The 23,815-nt window shown below is 52.8% G+C and overlaps 2 protein-coding genes across 4 annotated transcripts; both read left to right on the forward strand.

The window, feature by feature from the left end:
* The first annotated feature begins 3,059 nt into the window (after positions 1-3,059).
* Pgap6 (post-GPI attachment to proteins 6) lies at positions 3,060-12,511 on the forward strand. 3 transcript variants are annotated; one of them, NM_001106991.1, is given in 13 exon segments: positions 3,060-3,310; positions 6,163-6,337; positions 6,421-6,628; positions 6,800-6,927; positions 7,123-7,391; positions 7,495-7,799; positions 8,208-8,298; positions 8,379-8,502; positions 8,744-8,880; positions 9,560-9,738; positions 9,815-9,961; positions 10,803-10,919; positions 11,209-12,508. In NM_001106991.1, coding segments are annotated over 13 exon segments (2,295 nt in total). In that variant the 5' UTR covers positions 3,060-3,192; the 3' UTR covers positions 11,506-12,508.
* Positions 12,512-12,773: 262 nt separating this feature from the next.
* On the forward strand, positions 12,774-15,659 carry Mrpl28 (mitochondrial ribosomal protein L28). Its single transcript, NM_001398816.1, is given in 5 exon segments — positions 12,774-13,101; positions 13,842-13,994; positions 14,576-14,710; positions 14,794-14,880; positions 15,317-15,659. Coding segments are annotated over 5 exon segments (774 nt in total). The 5' UTR covers positions 12,774-12,813; the 3' UTR covers positions 15,428-15,659.
* The last annotated feature ends 8,156 nt before the right edge of the window (positions 15,660-23,815 follow it).

Consider the following 23,815-nt stretch of genomic DNA (forward strand, 5'->3'; position numbering starts at 1 on the left):
CACAAGTGTAATTTCCTGGTAGGGTTCATTGCTCAGCTGTTACTCAGCAGAGGCCCTTACTCAGACTGTGCGCCAGGGCTGAGTGTTCACCCGCAAGCTCTGTAGCCCTAACATGGGCACCGCTGGGTGTTCTGCTGCCTGTTTTCCACCTGTAAAGCACAGCAACCCTACTTCACACTTCAGTACTGACCACATCTGCCGCCCGCGATGACTGTGGAAGTTTCAGCAGTACTCTGAAAACACAACTCAGCAAAGTCCCAAATGACCTCTGTCCCTTTAAATTGAGAGCAGCTGGAGGGCCCCCTGCAGCTGGGGAATGGAGGGCTCAGCCTGGATTCCACAGCAACAAAGGGTATCCTCTGAGTTGGCTACAGTGCCTTCCTTCCTCTGTGGCCAACACCCTTCACCTGCCCTTCGGTCCGTCGGCTTCAATGCCTTGTTGCTAGCTGGCTTAACTCTCCCTTCCCCCTACTTTGTAAAACATTCAAGAGATAAAAGCAGGTATGGCCCCGCCTTCTATTCCTAGCACCTGTCTCCCCTCCCCCAAGGGCCCAGCAGAGTGGCCAGACGCCAACTTCTTTGACAAATATTCCGTATCTTTGATACATAGACATGAAAATTTATTTTTCTACAGGAGTGGCCAAGGAGGCCAGAGCAACTTATCTGACCCTCTGGAGTTTCAGTTGGTTATGAGCCACTGATTGTGGATTCTGGGAAGTAAACTTCAGCCCTCTAGAAGAGCAGCAAAGGCTCCTAACCTACGGCTATCACTCTCTGCAACACAAGATGTGAATTCTCCCACCCAATTAAAACAAAACAAGAGGGCTGGGGAGATGGCTCAGCGGTTAAGAGCACTGACTGCTCTTCCAGAGGACCTGAGTTCAATTCCCAGCAACCACATGGTGGCTCACAACCAACTCTAATGAGATCTGGTGCCCTCTTCTGGTGTGTCTAAAGTCAGCTACAGTGTACTCATATATAATAAATAAATCTGTTTAAAAAAGAGAGAGAGATCCCGGTCTGGGTGCTGGGATAAAGGTGTGCTCTGCCCAGTCATTCCTCACGTGACCACAGTATTCCACAGTCACTTTCAGTATGGATACTTTATGATTCTATACCCCTCCCCTAGTTACCAATTTAGAGATGCATCCCCCATTAGAACAGTGGGTAGACGCAGGAGACAGAGGAAATAAAGTGTGCCTGCAGGCCAGGGCTATTTTTGGAGAGTGCAGAGGCTCCTTGGGGACATTCCTAATCTAGGCCCCATCTCCCTGAAAGATCAAGCTTTTTTTTTTTTTTTTTTTTTTTTTTTTTGCCAAAAAGATAAAGATGGCCGCCACGTCCTTTAACATTCTCTAACCCAGGAGGTGGTCCTGCTCTAATTTGCACAATGTTTTGGAATCCTGTAGCCTGTAGCACTTTGACCTTTACTTTTTTCAGCTTTTCAAAACAGGGTTTCTCTGAGTACCCCTGGCTGGCTGTCTCTGCCTCCTGAGTGCTGGAATTACAGGCGTGAGCCAGAACCGCCCAGGTCCTTCATCACTTTCCTAAGAAGGCAGGTAATACTGACGAAGGGAGCACTCTGCAGTATCTGTAGGCCAGGCTGGCCTCTCGAGGGGTACTTTTCTTGCTATAGTCTTACCAGCACTGGGACTTCAGTTGAGATCCCCCATACTCAGTTTTACATGATTGCCTTTTGAGCAGGCTGCAACCTGTCCTGGCGTTTCTTCTTCTTTTTTTTTTTTTTTAAGATTTATTTACTTACTGTATGTATATGCATACACTGTCGCTGTCTTCAGAGACACCAGAAGAGAGCATCAGATCCCAATACAGATGGTTGTGAGCCACCATGTGGTTGCTGGGAATTGAACTCAGGACTCAGGAAGAGCAGACGGTGCTCTTAACCACTGGGCCATGTCCTGGTGTTATTTATAAATTGTTTTTTTTTTTTTTTCGAGACGGGGTTTCTCTGTGCAAAGCCCTGGCTGTCCTGTACTTTCTTTGTAAACTAGGCTGGCTTCGAACTCACAGAGATCTGCTTGTCATTGCCTCCCCAGTCCTGGAATTAAAGGCATGGGTCAGTGGTGCTTGGTTTATTTTTGTACATATATTTTTAATGCCCTGCTTTACTTTTGTTGTTGCATCGAATCCTTTCTGGAAAAAGCCTCAAGTTCACTTTTAGGGCTTTCAGTTTGCAACCATATCTTTAATATATTTGGAATATATCCCTTTGGTACCCAGAGTAGTTCAGGTATCACTGACAAGAAACTCAGTTACTCAATTCTCAGAGGTGCAAAGAGTACCTTCCCGGTTCCATTTAGTCTCTTATACTTTTGTGGCAGTTTGTGGTTATGGTGTGAGGGGTCCTGAGGTTCAGTTCTTCAAGGCAAGGTCAAAGCGCACCTTCTGCCATACATATTGCTGTGCTCTGTACTATGGCCCTCCGGCTCGAACATCCTATACATTCCAGTTCGCATCTACTCTACGCTTCGTTTTGCGTGGCCCCTCTGTTTGGTTCCCATTTCTTTTAGAGTCATTCTTCTGCCTCCCGTCTCCAAATGAGTCCGACATAACACTTCTATATGCTCCCATGCCTTCCATATGACTATTTTATCTGTGTGTCCCATGGTGCCTCCCCTACGACCATTTCCCCCAACTTCCAAAGCCTCACGTCTCCAGTCCAGCGTCCTTTCGTGTTCCGTTTGGCCCCTCTGCCCTGAATTCACCCAGGTTCCGAGTGATCCCTCTGCTCCTCATCCGGTCTAGTGTCCTGCCTGGCCCCTTTGCCCGGCATCCCACCTCGCCCCGTGTCTCCCACGTGACGTCTGTCGTCTGGTACCCCAAAGCGTTCGACAGGACGCTTCATCCTTTGCTGCCCGTCCCCTCAAGCTGAGTGATCCGCTGTGAATCCAAGTCCCCTTCAAATGCGACCTTCCCGGCCCCCTGCGGTTCGCCTCCACTCTGGCCAAGGTGACGCGGTCCAGCATCCTCAGGGACCTAGACCGCAGGCCGGCTCCCCGCGGGGCGGGGCCTCGGAGGCGGAAGTGCCCGGGGCGCTGGCGGCAGGTCCATCCGAGCCATGGGAGCTCCGGGCAGAGGCAGCGGCGGCGGCCGCAGAGGCGGCAGGGGCTGCCCAGGCGGGGGCGAGCGGCGCGGGACTCGGGAGGGGTAGCACGGGCCAAGCGTGGAGCCATGGGCCGGGTTGGGGCCGGGAGCACAGCGCGGGTGGCAGCAGCCGGGTCACTGCTGCTACTGCTGCTGCTCCTGGCTCGGCCTCCGCCTGCCGCCGCCCGCAACATCAAGGAGAGCGGTGAGCCCGCGGGCCTACCGCGCCATCGGCGGCGCGGGCCGGGGGCAGGGGGCGGGCGGGGGGCGGGGCGGATTGTGACTCACGGGGGGCACCTGTGCGCTCACCTGGCGCGGCGTTGAAACGAGGTTCTCATCCTGGGTTGCGCCCCCTGCGGGGCATCCGGACCAGAAAAACCCCCCATGCCGCTTTTCTGTTCCGGGCCCGCCGAGTTCGCTCAATTGGAGCGTACCCTACCGGTCCGTCTCTCCTGTGCTTTAGAGGCGCGACTGTGGCAGTCGAGCTGGGAGGTAGAGGAACCCATCTCCGAAGAATAGCTGAACCGTGGTGACCCAAGGACCGTCATCCGGTAGAAGGGTAGAGCTAGAGAAAGTTGGGCAGGCCCTGTACTAGGGGTCTAGCCTGCATTTTGTTTATATTTCCAATCCCAGGAAGGTCACTCTTGATTGCTGATTTTGCTTCTCACCGTCTGTGCTGCCAGCTTGCCCTAAAGAAACTGACTGACCAGAATGGATGTAACGAAAGGGTACTCCCTTATAGGAGAGCTTTTCAACTGCATTTTGTATTTCTGCTCCCTAAGTGGGAACGTCTTGGTCTACAGTTTAAGGAAACAGTTAGATCTTTGACCCTCTGGGTTCTGCTTGAGGCAGGACAGTGGTAAGCAGTCCTGCCTACCCCTAGACATTTAGAAATAGGAAAGCTGAGCATCTTCCCTTGTCCAGTGTCGCCTGAAACTCCCCCTTTGTGCTACCTGGTGTTCCTTAGACCGTTCCTGATGGTCTCTATGTCCCGTTTTCACCCCCTGCCCCCGGCCCCATATTTCAACGAAATATTGCTCCTCGGAGCTCTAGTTTTCCTTGAGGACTGTTCCTTCTCGTTTCTGAGCATGGCACAACTTGAAATGAAAGGCAGTGTTCCCTAAAGACCTTTAAATTGCTCCATACCACATTCTATTTGCTCCTCTTTCTCCAGCCCTGGGATTAAGTTTAAGAACTCGGATGGCTAGGTGAGGGACAAGTAGCTCTGTGGTCATGGCTATTTTCACATGTAGGTGGGCAGTATCTCTGACAGTTGCTGGGGTTTGGAAGGTGGGGGGATAGAGTACTTTCGCTTAAGTTCCCAGGGAATGTTCAGGACTTCCTTTTCCCACTCCCTACACAACTTTATGCCAATGGGGGAGATGTCTGGGGTAGGCAGGGGCTTGCCCAGCTGGCCCTCCCCATCCTTTCTAATGTTGCTTGTGGCTCACCCTACCGTGCCAATTGCCGAGTGTGTGTTTCATCAAGGAATCCTGGAGGGGTTATTTAGACATGAGAGTTTGGTACTTGGCTTTAAGGCAGATGAGTAAGGGTCATCTAAGTATCCAGACATCACAGATGTTCCAAGTGTCTCCCATTCACAAAGGCTTTGCGGGGCCTAAGGGCTTTTCCCTTAGCAGGTTAAGGGTGCTGCACACTGTAGGGTGATCTCTCCCACCAGGCTTCCTCAGAGGTTTGGGTATCTGCCTATCTGAGACCCCACAGTCCTAGGGGGTGGGGATCCTGTTCTGCCTCAGCTGGGAGAGCAATAGTCTGCCTCCTCACAGAATCCCTCTGCTCCATTATCATGTTACCATGTAGCAGCTCCTGGCATTCAGTCCTCAACCTGGTGAATGGGACCTGCAGATACCAGAGAGCTTGGAATTCACCGAGGGAGCTTCACCCTGCCCCCACACCAGGGTCCTTTGCAACTCCCTCAGCTCTCCTCCAGCAGCCTGCTGCTGTCTTTTCTCCAGGTGCCTGTGTTTGGAGGAGTCACGTGGCTGGCAAGAAAGCCAGCTGCTCACCTGAGTCCCTTTCCCCTCTCCTGGGGGAACCAGGCACCACTTTCACAGTGGGGGCAAAGGGAGGCTTACCAAGTGGGAAGGGTGCCAAATAATACTGTACTTCCCTTAAAGCACTTTATTACTCATTAACCTGAAAGGGACAAGCAGTCGGCTTTAGCCTACCCATGGGGATACAGGGATCTAGAAAGGTAAGGGACACCCAAGATCATGCAAGCACAAGGCCTGAGCTGGCACTGGGTATGGGGTAGGAGTCTGTAAGATGATGCAGAGTCTGAGGCCACATGATGTCCTAGTCTGGGGGGCTTTAGGGAGTTTATCTGCCTGGGCTTTTGTCTTTGTACCTTGCATGGATGTTGCCCTGAGGGCAGTTGGAAGGCTTACCCATTTGGAACAGAGAAGCCACCTGCCCCTTGGTTCTTATGGCTGTCCAGGCTTCTGGACTGTAGTCCCTCATAGTCTTTTACTGGGTGGAGATCTAGCTGTGTCCTAAGTCATAACAAGTTGGAGAGACAGCCACCTTCTGAACCTAAGCCTCCGTACCTGCCCATGTGATTCTGGAACATTCAGAGGAGTCAAGGTGGGGGGTGGGGGAGAAATCTTTGCTGTGGTCCTGTGTTCAAGGTAGATATTAGCAGGGTGGGGTCTCCTTCCAGACTGCCTCCTGCTGTCTTCTTGGCCTGGATGTACCGGGGGTACAACTGACTAGCTTGCAAAAAGACCCACCCTGGGAGGGTGCCTCTGGAGGTGGTGGTTGATAGGGCTACTGTTTACAAGTTGTTGTATTGTGAGAAGGCAGAATCCCCAGCCATCTAGGGAGAGGAGGCCAAGGAATAACTGCTCATTGTTAGGAGAAACTTCAGATACTGCAGACAACTCACAGGTGCCGGGAGGCATTTTCTACTTCGGCTAGGGTCAAAGTCTGAATGAATGACAAAGTTCAGGGTGGGTCTAAGACTTGATAGACAAGTACTTCACAGCCACTTGCTTCCTACCTGCCCCACCTACCTGGCCCTTTACCTTTTCCTTATAGAGGCTGGACTGGTGTCTGAGCACTTCTCACAGGCCCCACAGAAGCTGTCCTTCTATAGCTGGTATGGTAGCACCCGGCTTTTCCACTTCCGTGTGCCCCCAGACACCGTGCTGCTTCGATGGCTGCTGCATGTGTCCCAGGGAGGTCCGTCATGCGCCGACGTAGAGATCACAGTGTAGGTACCCAGTGTTCTGCCCCTAGCACCTAGGCCTGGTGGAAACCCCGACTCTGACCCTCGCTCGACATAATCTCTTGCAGGCATTTCCGCTATGGCGCCCCTCCTGTCATCAACCCGCTGGGCACCAGCTTCCCTGACGACACCTTGACCCATGCCTCCTTCCATATCAGGACACTGCTGAGCACCATGTTACTGGGCAACACCTCAGTCAACATCTCCCACCCAGCCCCTGGGGACTGGTTCCTGGTGGCTCACCTCCCTCCCTCATCCCAGAAGATCCAGGTGAAGGTGAGGGGGCTGACCTCCCCCGATGGAGGCCAAACAGACCCCTCGATGCGCGGAGGACCCAGACCTTACTCTTAGCTACCCGACTCTAGATTCAACTCCGTTCCCTATCTTCTTCTTTGTCCTACATCCTGCGCTCTCTAACCCATCACTTCCTGCTTTATTTCCTCCCAGGGCTTTGTTCCAACCTGTGCCTACATCTTCCAGCCTGATATGCTGGTAATGAGGGTGGTTGAAGTCTCCATCCTAGAGCCCGACATTCCCCTCCCACAGACGCTGCTCTCCCACCCCAGCTACCTCAAGTGAGTGGAGATCAGGGGAGGGCAAGCCTGTCCTGTAGCCCCAGCCTTTGGGTTTAGGGTGGGTGGTAGTGCCATCTCACCTTGCAGGTGAGAAAGCTTAGAGACACCCTGGGAAGAGCTACCTCCCCTAAGCACCTTAGAAGAAGTAAGTACCACAGCGCCGGCTAGCAAGTCTGAGTCACCACCTTGCCACAGGATCTTTGTCCCTGAATACACCCAGGAGCTTCGCTTGGAACTGCAGGGCTGTGTGTCCAGTGTGAGCCCCGGCTGCCCAGTACGTCTCACAGCGGGGGTGACCACCCTGCCTAGAAACTTCCAGAGGGTATTGACTTGCACTGGCCTTGCTCCATTCTGCCATTTGCTGCTGTCCTCTCCGCCCTGGGGCCGGTGGTTACAAGTGACAGTGGAGAGCCTGGCTGAACCTCACGTGACAGTGGGCTTCACTGCTAAAGCTGCCTTTACAGGTGGGCTCCATGAGAGGGAAGGAGGGAGGGCTGGACTGGCTCTATCTGCCTCCCCCCAAAACTCCGGGCTTTCTTCTGGCTGATCCCCTTGTCTTTTTGACAGCGTGTAGGCCATGGAGTGTGACCTTCCATCATCTAATACAAAACAACCCAAACCAGACTTACGATACCTCTGCAGTCCAGCTGTCCCAAAGTGCTGCCCACTGGGACCTGGGCAGGAGTGGCCCCTTCTGTCTCCTGAACTATCCAGTCCTGAGGGAGGACACAGATGTGGTGTCTGTACACTTCCAGCCCCTGAATGGGGCCTTCGTGCTGGTGCATTCAAACATGCCTTCTGTAATGCAGCTCCGTCTTGATACAGGCATGGACAGCGGGGGCTCCTTCATCATTGTCCTGAGGGCTAACAAGGTATTTCCTCTGGAAAGCCACTCACTGAAGCTGTCTACAGCTGCCTGTGACCTGGGCTTGGCTCGGGGCACAGGGTAACTTCAGCATTTGAGACTGGGGTGAAGGTGCCTTTCAGGTCATAGTGTGATACCAATAGCATAGGCCAGAAGGGGATTCCTCTGAGGAGAGAAGACTTTTCCCCTAGCTGCAGCCCTGTCCCTGTCAGAAGTTATAATTGTATCTGTCAGAACAGGAGATAGCTGAAGAGAATCCCGGCCATGATGAACTTTGGGCTAGCAGGAGGCTCCCCTCCCCTCAAAAAAGTACCCAGCATGACTGAGCTAATATACAAGGTTGTGGGGGGCAGGCTGCTCCTTAGATGCCTTTTGAGGGGTGACAGTGACTAACCTGCACTACTTCCCCTTCCAGTCAGAGGTCACAAATGGCACCTCGGTAGCAGCTTGTGTGAATGTTGCCTCACCTTTCCTCAGCTTCAACGCTTCACTCAACTGCACCACAGGTATTCTGGGCAGGCAGTTTTGGCGGAGAGACTGACTGGCCCCTCTAGCCACCTCTGACAGGCCCTCCCACCCCATGCAGCCTTCTTCCAGGGCTATCCCATGTTTCTGAGTGCCTCATCTCACATGGCCAACCTCATCATCCCCTATCCGGAGACAGACAACTGGTACCTCTCCTTGCAGCTTGTGTGCCCTGAGAGTCCTGAGTATGTGAATCTGGGCCTGGGCAACATGGCATGGGCTGGTAGCAGTGAAGAGTGGGACGTATCTATGAGTTAGGAGGGGTTCTCCTTTTCCACCTGCCCCCATCCCACAACAGCACAAGCAGGGGAAATGGGAATTTCAGCTATTGGAGCCTGGAGGGCTTGGCTCTAGGCTTGGGAGTCCTAGTGATAGAGCTGCCAGCAAGAGCACTACAACCAGCCTTCTCAGGCCACCTCTTTATAGGGATTGTGAACAGGCTGCGGTTCGCGTGGAGACCGTCTTGTATCTGGTGCCCTGTTTGAATGACTGTGGGCCCTATGGCCAGTGTCTCCTGCTCCGTAGATACGGCTATCTGTACGCAGGCTGCAGCTGCAAGGCAGGTGAGGATGCGCTTGCTGAGCAAAGCAAGGAGAGCACCCCCTCCCTCTCCTCACTCTCCCATGGTTCCTCCTGACTGTAGCATTGCCTGCATCCTGCCTGCCCTTGATTGCCCACACCCACCCAGCGCCTACAGCTGTTTGCCTTGCCTACTCCTGTCTGTGCCGTGTCCTGCTGCTTACACTTTTCTGTGACTGCATGCTGATTCACACTTTTTCCATGATAGTTTCTACATATTCACACTTGTTTCTGTCTGTCCATACGTGCCACACTGGCTCCTATGTGTCCACATCTCTCTATATCTGTCCCTACCAACTCTCATCATACCTGCCCCTACCTACACATACCTGTTCACATGTAACCTTTCTCCATGTTCATGCCTGCTCACAGCAGGACATAATTGGCCACAGCTACCTATGTCCATGCACACCCGTCCATACCTGTACCAACTATGCTTATCTCTCCTTCTCCACTCCTGACCATGCCTGCTGTGAATGCACATACTAGTCCAGACTCCCCCACCCCCACCCCACGTGCCCACGCCTGCCCACCTTGTGAATACCGGTTTTCTATCGGTGCTGACTTCCTATTCCATTGGGCTTGTCTATACAGCCTCCCTCCGGGTGAGTAAGGGGCCCTAGAGTTCAGAAGCTCACACCTGGGTATGGTTTTGTCCCCCAGGTTGGCGTGGGTGGAGCTGCACGGACAACAGCACAGCCCAGACTGTAGCCCAGCAGAGGGCAGCAGCACTTCTGCTCACGCTTAGCAACCTCATGTTCCTGGCCCCCATTGCTATATCCGTGCACCGCTCCTTCCTGGTTGAGGCCTCTGTCTACTTTTACACTATGTTCTTCTCAACGGTAGGCTTGGCCCTAACCCTCTTGGGAACTCTGGGAGGGGAGGTCAGGCCTGCTTGCTCATTGCTTCACCTTACAGTTCTACCACGCCTGTGACCAGCCTGGGGAGGCTGTGTTGTGTATCCTCAGCTATGACACGCTGCAGTACTGCGACTTTCTGGGTTCTGGGGCATCCACCTGGGTGACCATTCTTTGCATGGCCCGTCTGAAGACAATCCTGAAACAGGTGAGTGTCTTCTGATGCCAAACCTGGGCTCGGGGGAAGCAGAGGCCCTCACATACACTGTGCGAAGCGGCAAAGACAGATAAAACGGAAAGAGCTGGACGTCAGATCTCACACGAGAACTCGTGGAGGAAGTCTTAGGAAGCTATGAAAGAAGAGTGTAGGCATCAGAGGGATCTAGGAAAGAAGACGGGGGACCAGGACTCTAGTCTCAAAGAGGAGCCGGGCCAGGCCTCCCTGAGAAGCCTCAGCCATGCTCCTGGGTTCCTTGTCTAAGGGCACTCGGGGACTTTATACAACAGCTGGACAGTAGGGGTGACTCTTCACTGTTTGTGAACCGTGTTCTCTGTCTACAGCCTGGGTACTGCCCATCAGGGGGGCACCCTTATCATCTCAAAGAGTGGGCAGAGAAAGTTCTGAAGTATGGGGATCCGGCGGGCTGAAAGTATGAACTTTCAGGCTGTGGGCAGATGGGGTCCGCTCCCAGGGAGCATCTAAGGCCATCCTGATTACAGATTCTGGAAGGCTTGGTATGCAGGATCATGCGAGTGTGTACAAGACTGCCCATCAGGAGTGGGCATCACCACCTAGTCCTCGAAGGGTCCTTTGGACACAGTAAAGGGACTAGAGGAAGGACACTTCCCTCCCAGGGGCTGAGCAGCAATGAGGCAGAATCTTCCAGTGACACTTAAGAGGAGCTGGCAGAGGAGAGCGGCCAGAATGGTGGGAAACTGATCTGGGTAACCAGCATGCCTGGCCACCAGTACCAACTGTGTCTTGTGCCATCACCAGTGATTCCAGCCAAAGGCTCCCATGATTCCACAAACCACTGTGTCTCTCCTAGGTACTACTTGTCCTCGGCCTACTGGTCATCGCTATGTCCTTGCAGATGGATCGCAGGGGCATCTGGAACCTGATGGGACCTTGTGTCTTTGCCTTTGTGATCATGGCTTTCATGTGGGTAAGGAACAGGGCATACACGGTCTCCCATTCAGACTCAGGGAGAAGAGATCCAGGCCCTTAATTCTAGTTATGCTGGGAGGGCCTCAAAACCCCACATCTGTTCAGAGCTAGTAGCAGCTACCCATAGAGCCCCAGGCTGGCCGTGTGCCTTAGCTGATATGAGCTAAGCATATCACACTAGGCATGAGTCCATATGAGTCCAGTCCTCCTGCCTAGATCTAGGCAGACTCCATAACTCCTGGCTCTGGGCCTCTGGGAACTATAACTGACTTGGCCATCCGCTCTAGATATACCGCTGTGGGCACCGACGTCAGTGCTACCCTACCTCGTGGCAGCGCTGGGTCTTCTACCTCCTGCCTGGCATCTCCATGGCTTTTGTGGGCATCGCCATGTACACTTCAATGATGACCAGCGACAACTACTACTACACCCACAGCATTTGGCACATCCTACTGGCTGGCAGTGTGGCATTTCTTCTCCCTCCACGAGAAGAAAAGGCTGGGTCCTGGGCCTGTTTGCAGAAGTTCCCCTGTCACTACCAGATCTGCAGGAATGATCGGGATGAGTTGTACACAGTGACATGATAAGGCTAGCTCACGGACACCCGAGACTCTAATGACCTCTTCAGCCAGGACAGGAATGAGAGAGGTGCCTGTCTAGCCCCAACCAGGTTTCCATCTGAATAAAACTGTCCTGAGACCCTTGGCTTCTTTCTCCAGAGGAGAAGACCCTCTCCACCCATAAAATCTTTATGGCCGTTGCCAGTCAGAGCTGCTTCCACCTGGAGATAGACCACAGGTGCCACGTGTGGGCAGAGCACTCTGTTATGGCTGGAGACACAGATAAGGGGTTCCCGTGGTCCCCTTCCTTTGGGAAGCTGTGATGTGAGAGCCACAAGCAAGGAAGGCTGAGTGCACAGAGACCACTGTCCATGACATCGTGTACCCTTGAATGCCACCCTGCCTTGGCATGGGGATGCCCTGCTGCTGCAGTTGCTATGGCAGAGGCCAAGGTCATCAGAGAGCTGATTAAGACCTGGGGTGCTGTGTGCTGTCCCTCCCTCATTCTCTGTTGGAGTGGGGGATCCTGGAAAGATCCTGGGGTAGCAGGCTGCTCAGCTGTATGAGGTGTGGCTCCAGAAGGCACACAATGCTATGCCAGTGTCCTTCTCACCCTAAGAGTCCTAGGCCCCAGTCTGGTGAGCATTCTCTTGTGCTGTCCTAGGCACTAGGTTGAGGCTGACCCCTACTGGATCAATCGAGGTTTGAGGAGTGGGTTCTGGAGCCCTGGTCCAGTCTTTCTGGTTTCCTGGGATCACTGAGTTGGCAATGCAGTGTGCTCTGTCTGTATGGTTCCCACTATGAGGCCCATCTGCTCTGAGTACTAGGATTACAGGTGTAGGCCTCTGGGCTCCTTCCCAAGCTATTAACATCCTTTATTTGGCCACCAAAGCACACTTTAGTCCCTGAAAGGGGAAACATGTATATATTGTTGGGGGGAGGTGGTAAAATGTTACTGTTCTAAGATATGAAGGCATATTTTTATGTAATTGGTGAATTTAATATTCTACAATGATTTTTTCAAACCAAATGAGTGTCTTTTTTTTTTCTTGCGTCTCTGGAGGGAAAGGGAGATTGAGCTTAGGGTAGCCTTTCCCAACAGGCCTACCAAAGCTGCTGGGGAACTCCTGGGCTGCACTTGGCAGACGGTGCCTTGTATCATTGCATTCGCAGTAATTTCTCATGGTCCCTAAAGGAGGCGGAGGGAAAGGGATTAGTTTAGATGGATAGGCATAGCTGCCAATCGGCAGTGAGCAAAGGTGCACATTTGGTGACGCTATTCCGGTTCCGGCAGGCGCGGGCGCGCTTCTTCCAGAAGTAGAGGGTCGCGCAATGCCGCTGCACAGGTATCCTGTGCACCTGTGGCAGAAGCTGCGGCTGCGGCAAGGCATCTGTGCGCGCTTGCCCGCCCATTTCTTGCGCTCACTGGAAGAAGAACGGACGCCGACCCCGGTACACTACAAACCTCACGGGGCCAAGTTCAAGATCAACCCCAAGAACGGGCAGCGCGAGCGCGTTGAGGACGTACCCATTCCAGTTCACTATCCTCCAGAGTCCCAACAGGAACTGTGGGGTGGAGAGGGCTTGATTTTGGGCTACAGATACGCCAACAACGACAAGGTGGGTGCGGACCATCTCGGTGGTTCTGCATGCTTTGCTGAGCAGGCTCTGCTCTGGGCGTTATGGACCGCCAGCCTGGCTGACCCAAGCGTTTTGTTTACGGAGCACGCTAAAACGTGATGCGGGGAGGATTTGAAAAACTCCACTAGTAAAGTCTAGTGCGGTCCTGAAGTGGGGTGGTCCTGGATCAGGTAGCCGTCAAAAGTAAGGATGGAGTGGGTGACAATGGAGAAAAGAAAGGAAGAATAGATTTGAGGCTTGTGCTGAAGAGGAGGGAGAAGTAAAATCTGGTTGTCACCTGCTAGTTTCTATGCACATTTCCCTAATTCTTGTGACAAGATACCTTTGCTCCTTGTATATAAAAATTACAAAGGCCGAGATGCTTACAGGGCAGAGCCTGGAGTCTATCTCTTCTGGTGATGCTCTGCTCCTAGCCAAGCCCTGTTGGAGGAGAGTGTATGTTTCCGGCCTTCCAAGGTGTGGTTCACTTGCCTGTGCCTACTGAGTTTCAGCTGTGTGAGAGTCTGGAATAGTAGCATTAGGGCTAGCCTGAGAGAACCAGACATCTAGGTGGGTGGGTATCCGGAGCCAGCCCAGGAGCCCTGACTAGCTAGCATCAATGGTCCTGAGGAGTTTCTGAGGAAGTGAGAGGGCATGGCTTACTTAGCCCAGCTTCCAGAAAGGGTGCTTTGGGGCCCACTTGGCTGTAGGGAAACAGCACGTTTCTCTTGCACACTTAGCTCTCCAATAGGGTGAAGAAGGTGTGGAAACCTCAGCTGTTCACTCGGGAGCTTTACAGTGAAATCTTGGACAAGAAGTTCACCGTGACTGTGACCATGAGGACCCTGGATCTCATTGATGAGGCCTATGGATTCGACTTCTATATTCTCAAGGCAAGCAGGGGTTAGTGCACTACAAGTCTTGTTAAGACTCAAGGGAAGGGGGGCTGGAGAGATGGCTCAGAGGTTAAGAGCACTGGCTGCTCTTCCAGAGGTCCTGAGTTCAATTCCCAGCAACCACATGGTGGCTCACAACCATCTGTAATGGGATCCAACGCCCTCTTCTGGTGTGTCTGTGGATGGCTATAATGTACTCCTATAAAAATAAATAAATTAAAAAAAAAAGACTCAAGGGAAGGGCAGAGAGCACTGCATGTGCGTGGGAGTGTGGAGCACCCAGGATAGCCGTAACAGGTCTTAGCGATACACAGTGGGATTGAGTCCTCATTGGTACAGCCCCTTGAAGCTTTCTGTCTCGACATGGTCACTCCCTGTGAGCTTCTGACTTGACCAATGATCCTGGACACCTCTTACCCTTCTCTTGGGGTTGCCTTGGGCCTGACCCACATAGGCTTGGGTGCTTGGATCCCAATGGCCCGTTCTGCTGTCGTCTAGCTTAGGGCTGCTGTAGGTCAGCTGATGGGGTGGGGTGGGAGCCTGCTGTAGCACCTGGCCCTATGTGAACCTTCCGCCAGACCCCTGAGGAGGACCTGTGCTCCAAGTTTGGCATGGACCTGAAGCGAGGGATGCTGCTGAGGCTTGCCCGCCAGGACCCCCAGCTCCACCCTGATAACCCCGAGCGGAGAGCAGCCATCTATGACAAGTACAGGGTGAGAGTTTCCCCATACTGCTTGCTGCCTGAGGCTCCTGGCCTGGCCCCTCCACCTCACGCGGTTCTCTCCTGCTTGTTCAGAACTTTGTCATCCCAGAGGCAGAGGCCGAGTGGGTTGGCCTGACGCTGGAGGAGGCCCTGGAGAAACAGAGGCTTCTGGAGGAAAAGGTGAGCACCTGTGTACCGGCCGACCTCAGGCCACTGAAGTTGAGTGGTGAGGGGGGAGGAGGAGACTAGCATTTAGGGACTGCCACATGGAAATGCTGCCATACCTTTGGTTCCTGCCACTTTGATGAAGCATGGCGTCTCCTGAAGTCCTTCCCACTCTTTCCCCCCTCAATGCTCAGGGATCTTTGACACTAGGTGTTTACTTAGCCACTCGGCATCACCTAGGACATTCCATTTGTGTCTGTTTCCCAGAATAGTCAGGAGCCTGTGGTGGCCACCAGTTACAGAAAAGATAGGGGTAGGCATGTGAGTTTTGGTGTCCTGTCCTGGTGGTCAGAATCCCTCACCATGCTCAGCCAGAAGCAGCCGGCTACCACCCTCCTTAGAGTTCCATCCCTGGGCTACATTGAGCCTTACCATGACCTCTCCCCTTCAGGACCCTGTGCCCCTGTTCAAGGTCTACGTAGAGGAGCTGGTCCAGCGGCTTCAGGAGCAGGCTCTGTCCAGGCCCGCAGTGGTGCAGAAGAGAGCTGGTGACCACGTCTGACCACTGGGCTCAGCCTCCCCTGTGGGCAGAGGGCGAACCCCTGCTTGGCATGTGCTGACTGCACAGCTCCTGTAGTAGACTTTTCAGAGAACCCTTCTGTGCCAGGACTCGTGGAGGTCTGGAGCGGAGCAGATGCCTGTCTGAGCTGGTCAAGTCCTTGCAGCATTATAGTTCTTGGGCTGAGCTAAGTCTGAGGCAGTCTGAGCCACAGTAAAGTGTTGGTTTGCTTGGACATCTGGAGTCCTGTGTGTTCTTGTTCTGGTCATTCCTCTGTCCCAGAAACACGGGTGGACTGTTTGCACTGTCCAGCTGTAGCCGCTGGCCCTTTTGGGATGTGGACTCTGAGGTCCTCTTTGGTGTTTATATCTAACCTCAGGGCAAGGGTTCCTCGAGTGTGAGGCATCAAGGACCTAGCAAGTTTGATTACATCCAGTGTGTGCCCCCTGCCTGCTCTGGAATGTTTTCCAGGACGCAGGAAGGGAGCCTTGGCATGGGCCAGACCTGGGGAAGGGTCTCTGCAGTATGCCTGAAGAGCTAAAAGGGGGAAGCTTTCTGGGTCTCCCCTGAACTGATGCAGAAGGTGGGGCGCAGTGGACTTAAAAGGCCATGACTTCAGCACCCCCATCCTTAACTACCCCCATTACTTGTGGTTGGGGCTATGGCTCGAGGTAGGAAGTCCGGCCAGTTAGTGACTTGGAGCCTGTTTTGCCCTGAGAGCTTGGGACTCAGAGGCATTAGCACTGAAATCCATTCTTTTCTTTGGGAAGGACAAGGATGGTCTCCTTAACCATGTGTGGAGGAAGATGAGCTGGTAGTGGGAACTGGGCCATCAGAGCCCTACATCTGGCTGGTGTAAAGGGGAGCATTAGGTACCTGCTTGACTTGGGCCTGGTCACTGACTGTGGGATCCCTGATGGGGAACAATAGGGACGCGCCTGTGCTTGGCTGTGTTCATGATGCTCAGTCCAGAGCTGGCATGCAGCCCTTCTTCCGGTGTTAGAGGGCCCACACAGACACTTATAAGGGCTGGGGCCCGCCTTGGGGTCAGAGCCTAAGGGGTGTACCTAGGTCTTTGTCTCTTCTGGCCTCTCTGTTCCTGCACATCACATAACATTCTTGCTCTGTGTATAATTGTTAAGTTAAAAGTTTTCCAATCACATTTATCTAGTGTGTATGTGTGCTTCCATTTGCCATGGTACATGTGGAGGTCAGGAGGCAACTTGTGGTAGTTGATTCTTCTACTTTGTGGGTTCCAAGAATCGAGTCAGGCCATGAGGCTTGATGGCAAGTGTCTACTGGCTCACACATCTTGCTGAGCGTAATTTAAAGGTTTTTTTTTTTTTTTTTTTTTTTTTACCTGAAGCAAACACTACTTGGCCAGTTATTGCATTGGTGAACCCAAAAGGCTCACCCTAACTGTTTAAATCATCAGTATGGTTCCCATATCACTGTCTTTAAATTTGAGTTCTAAATATAAACCAGTATCCACCAGCTAGGGCTAGGTCCTTGTTGGGATGGGAATAGAGTGTCCTCACTGTCTGACTCAGTTCAGTCAGCTCCCTGTCTGATTGTCTGTTTTATTTACTGCCAAGGCCTGGGTCCAGTAGGACCTGTGTAGAGTTTTTGTTGTTGTTACTGCTTCTTTTTTTTTTCTTTTTTTCGGAGCTGGGGACCGAACCCAGGGCCTTGCGCTTGCTAGGCAAGCGCTCTACCACTGAGCTAAATCCCCAACCCCTACTGCTTCTTTTTTTAGAGGAGCTCTCCATTATGTAGCCCAGGCTGGCCTTGAACTGCAGATCTTCATGTCTTTTTCCCCCATGTGCTGGAACTGTAGACACTAACTATAGATGTAACACAAACACACACACACGCACGCACGCACACGCACCTACCTCACCATCCCACTCCTGAGGCCTGGCTAGGTCCTGTAGGATATCGTGTGTCAGTTTCCTAGGGCCCCAAGAGACACTGGCTACCTTAGGAAAATAGAACAGGGCAAGGGCTACACTTAAGATCTTACAGGCTTTGACTTCTGTCAGAATAGGTCACTGCCAGTCACTGCTAGCCACTTCTGCTGAGGTCTAAGGCAGTTTCATTTTCCTAAAGAAGGCCAGGCAGAACTCTGTGGCCCTAGCCTTGAATCCCAGAATAGCCCCATTCTAGTGGGATATAGTATTTGCTTTTGCTTCACTACATCCTCATACAGTTTTTTGGTTTTTTTTTTTTTTTTTTTTGAGACAGGGTCTCATTTTAGCCCAAGAAGGCCTGGGACATGAGGTATGCTTAATGCCTCAACCCTTTTGAGTTCTACGATTCTAGGTGTGGGTCCTGCCCAGCTTCACTAGCATCCTTGGGTCAGGAAACTGTGATGCTCTACAGTAAATGATTAGCTTATCTCCTCTCCCAGTAAAATGACTCGGGCCAGAGGTGGGTCCCAAACCATTTACACCCTGTGCTGCCTTCTGGGGTGCGGTGAGGGAGAGTCCCAGCTTACAGAGTGGAGCTGATGTAACATAGAGTGTCCCTGCTCATGCGCTCATGCACGCACGCACGCACACGCCCAGGCCATCCCGTGTTAGTACTGTAGCACACTAGACTAGGGGCTGAGAACCTGTCAGGAGTCCTCAGCCTCCTCCACTCCAGCTGCCTTAGCCACTCTCCTAGGCTCTTTGTGTGCCCCATGAACCTGCCTGTCCATGTGCTGTGTGTTTCAGAGCCTGCACTGGGACTGTGTACTAAGACCAACTGTCAAAAGCCAGAAATACCTCCCGCTGTGTTTTTTTTTTTTTTTCTTTTTTTTGGAGCTGGGGACCGAACCCAGAGCCTTGCGCTTTCTAGGCAAGCGCTCTACCACTGAGCTAAATCCCCAACCCCTCCCGCTGTGTTTTTAAGACTACAGTCTGAGGTCAGCCTCAATGTCAAAAGGACTGCAGCTGGTTGTGATGAGGGTCACAGGAGGCTGTACCACTGCTGCTGAGATTCCTCACTGCTGCTATTCTTGTTCACTGGGGGTTGGGCATTTGTAGGCCTGAGAAGCTGCGACTCCATCATTCCAACTAAAAATGACACCAAGGCCAGAAAGAACCTTTGATATTCAAAAGTGAGATGACCTAAGGTGGTCTGTGAGCCCAGCACAGAGCTCTGTACCTGACTTGTTTTGAGAGTTTGTCATATATGTTGATTCCTACGGTGGTCTCTAGAGTGGTAGGGGAGTGCAGATGGGCCCTGGGGAGTTGCTTAAGGACCTCTGATCTTGTTCTGTGCCCTGTCAGCACTCTGGGAGACCTTGCTCTGTGCTACCACCAAGGACTCCTGGCAACTTGAACCCTTCCTGCAAACACCAGTCAGGTTGTATGGTACCCACGCCTTCTCCTGTCTTTTCTGAGCCATCCCACGTGGGATCCCTGGGCCCGAAGAGCTTAGCCAGTTGGAGGAACACCACATCACCCCAGCTCATCTGATGCAGATCACCCCAACCTTCCTAAACTCACATTGTGCTGTAGAGTGGACCCTTTCCCACAACCAGCTGGCCGGGGCTCCCATTCTCACCTAGACCCTGCCCATGGATGAGATTTGTGTATTGGTGGCCTCCAATATGGTAAGGGGACCCTTCAGTTCTAGGTGTTGTTCTGTCAGCTCAGGAGGCACCAGACCTGAGCAGTGTGAAGCAGTTGAGCCATGAGCTATGCCGGGATTGGTCCCCAATTCAAGCTTGGGGCCCTGAGACCAGCTCTACTTGTTCTCACCCTGCTTCCTTGGATGCAAGAATCCCGGGACCTATCCTGGCTCTCTGGTCTCTTTGTCTTGGCAGGACCCTCTTTTTTGGCCACTTAGGTTTCTGGGGCCTGCACCGGCTCTGGCTTTCTCTAAGGAGCTCCTGGAAGCCTGGGAGGAGACTGTTCCACAGGTGTGACCTGGGCTTTACCTAGAAAGTGGGATGCAGTCTGACAGCTCCCAGAGGCCTTTGCAGGGCTCTCAGCCAGGCTGTGCTGCTCACAGGGGTGTCTTGACCAGACAGGGCTATTTCTGAATGTCCAGAACTGGGATGTTGATGGCTTCCAGGTTGTTCGAGGGTCTGTAACGAGGACAAGCAGCCTGTGGAGGTTGCCACACCACATCCTTGCTGAGAATCTGCTCTAGGGGTATCCTGGAATGTCTCTCTAGGGACTAATATTAGTTGGCTCTGGAGGTAGTGTTCTCCAGAAGGATTCCAGAGTCTTTCCAGTTCGGGGACCCAGGTCTGTAGAGAGCAGGGCCATACTTAGGGCCTTGGGAGACTCTTGGCAGCAGGCGTGTATTCAGCAGGCAGTGACATTACCATAAGAGTATGGAGTGCTTTGTGAATAGAGGCGATGTTGACAAACTTTCATCTGAGGTAGGTGGAAACCTTGTCTCTTCCCACCAGGGGCTGGGGTGGGCCTTCTCCCTGTTCTTCCTCCTACTGCAGTCCATTCCCCATGTCTCACTGGCTTTTCACCTGCAGTGGCTTGGCCTTCAGCCCCTGGGGCAAGCCTGACCTGAAATCCTTTTCTCGTAGGGCTTCAAAGATGGTTGTTTGACTTCTGCCAGGGAATCAGGCAGGACATGGAACAGCTCAGGAAAGGCCATAAGGTGGACAGAGACCCATACACATGGGACATGCATGAAACACATAACAAAAATGCTTAACAGCTAGTGTGGGGACAGTTACCATGTAGTCAATCCCAGTCGCCCCTCTGAAGGGACACTGGCATGGGGCCACTGGCAGCACTGCCTGCTCCCTCCGCAAATAGGAGTGGCTTGGGGGGTGGCGGTGTCTAAAGGGGCTGGTTGCCATGGCTACCATAGGGTTCTGAGGCCCGTCATCTGGTCTCTGCCTCAGCCAATAGGCGGCAGGAGCCCGAGCTGCAGCCTAGAGTCACGCTTCTGCCTTCCAGCCACACAGTGGCCAAGAGCAGGGACCGGCTTCCTGGAGTGGCTGAAAGTGCTCGGACGGACAGCCAAGCCCATCATGGCGGACAGCGGGACAGTGGGTCGCGATCAGGCACTTGGAGCCAGGCAGGTGAGGTAAGCCAGGCGGGTGGACAGATGGATGGAAGAATGGGTGGACAGGTGTATGTAGGTGGTCCTTGTAGCCCATTGTTCTTGTGGTTGTGGCCCTGCCCTCAGCCCACCCCACCCTCAGCACACCCACACTCTCCCACCGAACCTTCACTTTGGATCCTCACTCCACATGGTCCATGGAAGGGTCAAGGGAGGAGACAATAGAAAGTCTATGAGCAGAATGGAGCCACACCACACCACCACGGGCCCGAAAACCGCCTTGGTTGGTCTCTCCCGTCAGATTCCATACAGAGGCAGCTTCAAAGACCCCCCCCCCCCACTAGCCCAGGCCCTTGGTGTCCTGACCACCATGCCAGGGCTCTGCGGCAGCCGCCTTAAATCGGCAGTTGTTTTTTTTTTTTTCAATAAGGGGGAAAAAAAAGAAGCAACAGAAAAAAATGTCCACCTATAACAGGGGGAGCAGCCAGCCCAGATAGATCAGAAGCGCCAAATCCCATTACTCGGGACTTCAGAGCACAGCCCTGCACAGGCAGCTGCGATTAAGAGCTTGTCAATGGAGTCCCCTTCGGAGATCAAAGGGGCATGCCTGTGAGAGAGTGTGTGTTTGTGTGTGCGTGCACGAGCGCGTGTGCATGCACATGTGTGTGCATGTATGTGTAGGAGCACATGCTGTGGGGTGACAGTGGAGGGGCCATGTGCTGTAGTACAGAAGAGCCTTGTGTATCACCTGCCTCCTGTGGCCACCCTCCATGTTGCTTCTGTCCTTGCTGCTGCTGTGTATGACATGCGTGGATGCATCAGGGGCCAGGCTGGGCAAAAGAGAGGCCTGGTCCCTAATGCATCCCCTGTAAGGCAGTCCTGGCTAGACCTAGTCCCCATTTCCGGGCCTTTACCCTTTACTTGGTTCATGTCCCTTCCCCAAAGTCTACCTATAGGAGCCTGGAGGAGCTGGGAAGGCATGCTGGCCATGGGCAATGGTGGGTGTGAGGATGGGCTGATCAGGGTATATATGTAACTACTACAACCAGGTCCTGCTGCCCACGGGCCATGAGCTCTCAGCTGCCCTGGTAAATGCATCCTGGGGGTTGAAAGCTGCTGTCGATGTGATTGGTAGGTTGTTAGGTAAACTCTGAGAAGCAAATCTTTTAATCCACTGTGGCTAATCCAGTGCACTTTTGTTTGCCAAGACAGATTCTGCGGCAACAAAGGGGCTGGAGGGACCCCAGCATACATAATCACATACTTAGAACTTGGCCGCCGCTGCCCACAGGGTTCCTAGGCAGCAGAGAGAGACATCTCAGGACAGCAGTGTAGAGGGTAGGAGGTAGAAGGAGGGGCCTTCTGGACTGAAGGTGTGTTGGCCACTAGCCTTCCTAGGTGATACCTTTTCACCTGTTTGGATAGCCCCTGACTGATGGGTACTTTGCAAGTTTGTGGGGGCAGAGGAGCAGAGCCAGAGAGATGGAAAATTAATACCCAATGCACTGTACGAGAGTGCCTGGGACACAGGCTTGTGAAGATGTAAGGAAGCTGGGGACGATGGCAAATGACATGGGGGGGTAGGGTGGGAACAGAAGGAATAAGGTGGCAGTGGGCAGCAGGAGAGCAGGAAGAGAAAGTGGCTTGGGTATAGCGAAGTAGGAAAGAACACCTGCAGAGTATCGTTAGGGCCTGGCACGCTCACAGGGGAGAACAGTGCTGACGCTGGACAAATGGTACTGAGGTTAGGGAGGCCAGCAGGCTCCTTCCTCTTTCTAAGACGTATACCAGGCATAGCAGGAGACTTTACTCTGCCACTTGATCTTATCCGTGCAAAGCTGTGCATGGACCTCTAAGGGAGCCTCACTCTGGCAGACACAGCAGGTATTCAAGTCTCCGGAGTGGCTGGTGCCATTCCCTTGTGTTCCTGAGGTTTCCTAGTTTGGGTACAAGGGGGGGGGGGTACGGGGCTTGGTATCGAGCTACCCGCCCCTACTGTTTACTGGGCTGAGGAAGTAAAACAGAGCTTAGACCTCCCATTTTCCATACCTACCTGCTGACCCTGATCGACTTGCCTGCTACCTTGGTCTCTGCATTGCCCTTCCTCCCAGATGCCCCCAGACAGATGACTGCCCTTAAGACAGTAGGGACTCAGACCTCAATAAGAAAGTGTGAGTTGGTTGGGGATTTAGCTCAGTGGTAGAGCGCTTGCCTAGCAAACACAAGGCCCTGGGTTTGGTCCCCGGCTCCGAAAAAAAGAAAAAAAAAATCTAAAAAAGAAGGTGTGAGTTGTATCCTGAGAAGGGTTTACTTCTTGGGGTCCCCTCAAAGGGCGAGCTAGTGCAGCCCCACCTTCATGCCCGTTTACCTGCTTTCCTGCCTTCGTGGCTCTTGACTCCTGTAGGCTGGCAGGGAAGTGGTATGCTGGGTCAGACGTGCTAGAGAGGAGGACATGGCTACGAGGACCCGGAGTCTAACTCAGGGGATAAGCATGCTAGCTACTGCAGTGTCCATCTCTGAAGAGGCCATGATAGCAAGGCAGTTACTCATTCTCTAGTCCTCTGTGGACAGATGCCTCTTACCCGGGAGGGGAAGGCAGACACTCAGCTGTAACAGCATTTTGAAGCAGGAGCCATCAGAACCCTCCATTGCAATGCTGGCTGGCATAGAACCTGTTATTTAGATGTCTCAACAGTGGTTAACACTGCAGCCGTGTTGAACCATATCATTTAGGACAGTCATGCTCCTGTTGGGCGAAATACAAACACCAGGAGTAATGCAAGGGGCCAGCTCAGAACACACATCACCAGGAGTGATTCAAGGGGAGCAAGAACTTGGGGCCGGCAAAATGGCTCGGCGGGCAAAAGAGTTTGCTGCTAAACCTGATGACCAGTGTTCAATCCTGAGGGCCCATGTGTAGAAGAAGATAATCAACTTCCAAAAACTGTACTCTGACTTCTACATATGGTCCCTGGCTAGCTTGTACCCGTACACATTAAAAATAAATAAATCTGGGGCTGGGGATTTAGCTCAGTGGTAGAGCGCTTACCTAGGAAGCACAAGGCCCTGGGTTCGGTCCCCAGCTCCAAAAAAAAAAGAACCAAATAAATCAATCAATCAATCAATCAATCAATCAATCTGTCATGGGTCATGCCCGTGCCAAGGTGGCAGCTGGCACAGAGTTAAGGCCTCGGGCCCTACCCTGGAGTGAATACAGAAACACATTAGCTAATGCTGCCCGTGAGCAGTTTCATCCTTCCAGGGCTCACTTTGCTATTGTGTTGTTCCTATTACTTATGCATCGATGTCACTGGAAGGTAATAGCCACTGCAGAATTGTCAAGGCTTCCATTTCATTGTAAAGGCA

Source organism: Rattus norvegicus, chromosome 10 (assembly GCF_021556685.1).
Source record: "Rattus norvegicus strain SHRSP/BbbUtx chromosome 10, alternate assembly SHRSP_T2T, whole genome shotgun sequence".
Classification (NCBI taxonomy): Eukaryota; Metazoa; Chordata; class Mammalia; order Rodentia; family Muridae; genus Rattus; species Rattus norvegicus.